This window comes from Phytophthora parasitica, assembly GCF_000247585.1.
Source record: "Phytophthora parasitica INRA-310 unplaced genomic scaffold supercont2.85, whole genome shotgun sequence".
Lineage (NCBI taxonomy): Eukaryota > Oomycota > Peronosporomycetes > Peronosporales > Peronosporaceae > Phytophthora > Phytophthora nicotianae.
The window spans coordinates 160,427-162,649 of record NW_008649071.1 but is presented as its reverse complement, the minus strand read 5'-3'; the positions used below and the strand labels follow the sequence as shown (position 1 = coordinate 162,649).

General features: G+C 46.7%; 1 protein-coding gene across 1 annotated transcript; it reads left to right on the top strand.

Moving 5' to 3' along the window:
- Positions 1 to 762: 762 nt before the first annotated feature.
- PPTG_18542 (hypothetical protein) lies at positions 763 to 2,196 on the top strand (the record flags this gene model as incomplete). The annotated part of the gene is made up of 4 exons (XM_008916513.1): positions 763 to 1,314; positions 1,369 to 1,559; positions 1,618 to 2,151; positions 2,187 to 2,196. The coding sequence occupies 4 exons, from the start codon at positions 763 to 765 to the stop codon at positions 2,194 to 2,196; spliced, it is 1,287 nt and encodes a 428-aa protein (XP_008914761.1).
- Between the last annotated feature and the right edge of the window lie 27 nt (positions 2,197 to 2,223).

Genomic DNA, 2,223 nt, shown 5'->3' with positions numbered 1-2,223 from the left:
AAAAAAAAGGATCGAAACGAAGGAAGACGGAGCAGATTATCGATTGGTGGGCACGCTCTAGTGAAGCATTGAGGGAGTGGCTGGAATTGGCCATTTGGAAGTAGTGAAGTGGCTACATGTTACGCGATCTGCGTATTGCTCATGAAAAGCAATGGACAACGCTGCTCGCAATGACCACTTGGAAATGATCAAATGGCTACATTTGAACACGAACGCTGGATGCACAACTGGAGCCATCGACGCTGCTGCTGCACACAAATACTTGGAGTGGCTACATGCCACTAAATCCTAAGGTTACACGATTCGAAGAGTCGAGCATGGGAGCGTATCTGCTAGTTGCTTACTTTCTTCGCTTTCATTATCCACACATTCCCCAGAAAGAGAACCGCATGTGGGTTTACACTTCTTCCGGCATATTTGAAGTTTATTGTTCCTACAAGAGAACTATCCAGAGGTTTTCACTCCTGAATTCGCACGCGGCACGAAAAGTGACCTCACTAGCGAATACCACAAGAGTACAGATGCTCTTGTCGAATCCTGGCTAGAAGAGAAGTATCCGGGGCCTCTCTCGCAGCAGAGACAGATTCGGTTTTGGTATAATTTGTAGCAGGCAGTTACACTTGAAAGTATGCACTTCGAAGTATTATTTTTGATACTGAAATAGACTGTAGCACTTTACTTCTCGTATATGCCCAAAATATCATAGAAATTTTCATCATTCATCCGTGACAGCGTGTGAGAACTGGAGTTAGTTGAGTAAGCATGGCTATGTTTTTGCAGAAGCAGAAGACGCAGCCTCAGTCAACTGGTACAATCATCCGCATTCTACCTCAACATTCAAGCAGACGTCAACACCTCGCGGGTCCGAGCGATGCCATAGCTACGAACCCCGACAGCTTCTTAGAAGCCTATGGACCGATCGGTATATTGCTGTTCATCGCTGCTGGAGTCTCAGTCTGCTGGACTGTGTGGCTTATCGTGCTTAACGTTCGGCCCAAAGAGACTGCAAACTATCTCATGGACACCGCCGACTTCGACGACGGTCATTTCTGGCTCATTATTGATCCCGAACTTGATATTACTATGCTTAATGCAGTCACTCTCGGTGCTCTCGCTGCCAGTTATGTAAATGTATTGCTGAAAATGACTGTGCTAAGAAATTCGAATTTTCGGATCGTTCCGGCTGGACCAAGTTGGGAAGAAATGTCCCCTTCATTGATCGCGAGAGCGCCTTGGCTTTGTCAGTTTCTTCATCAAGCTGCAACATTTTGGATCGAACTCACAGGATACTACGGACATTATCGCAAATTTTGGGTACGTTCTGAAATGTTTTCTTGACAAGCAGAATTGTCTGATTCTTTGTACCAGAACATGCTCTTCAAAGCCGGCGATATCATCGTTGAAGCCGTTCAACTGCATCATTTACTCGAAGCTGGTCTTTCCACCACGTTAGCGTACGGATACACTGCGTTGATCGCATCTAGTTGTCTGTCACAGGCCTATTTCATCCTCTTCCCAGTCGCGCATACAGCGTTCTCGGAGGTTTTAGTTGACACGGTGTACGTCCTTCCTCGTTCAAGCGCACTATTTGGTTGCAATTCTAACTTTTTTGTGTAGGTTTGACATGTTCTTTGCTGTGGTTTGTCCAATCATCTTGGTGCTCCACTCGTACACGACTTTTGATCTCGACCGAGCACTGGCGCGACTGTATCTGAAAGTTTATTTTCCAGGGAGCTTTCAACGGCAAGCCAGAATGCAATCAGACCCCGTTGTGACGACTCTTTTCCGATTTGCTTTTGACTCTCTCCGAACTCTAACGTGGTCAGATCTAGTGATCCGAGTCACGATGAATATCTCGTTCAGCTACCGGTTAACTCGTCTCGTCGAAGTGATTCACCAACGACGTAAAAGACTGCGAACTTCGAGCGCCAAGTTGGCCAAGTTACGAACTCAGCGTCGAGTGCCTTGCTGGGTTGGAGCTCTGTTTGTGGCAGCAAGCGTCTTTGTACTGGTGTACACGAACAAGTGCATATCCGAGTCGCAGAAAGCGTGTGAATTGTATCCTCAGTGCGTGGCATTTGCCTATCGCTGGGATCGCCAAGACGTCTGTCCTTGTCTCGCTCTTGTGGATGTGGATAGAGCGCCAAAGACGTACGAAGAATGGATTAACCCTCAAGATGTGACAGATACGGTTAGAGACCTTGCATTATCTGGAGACTTACA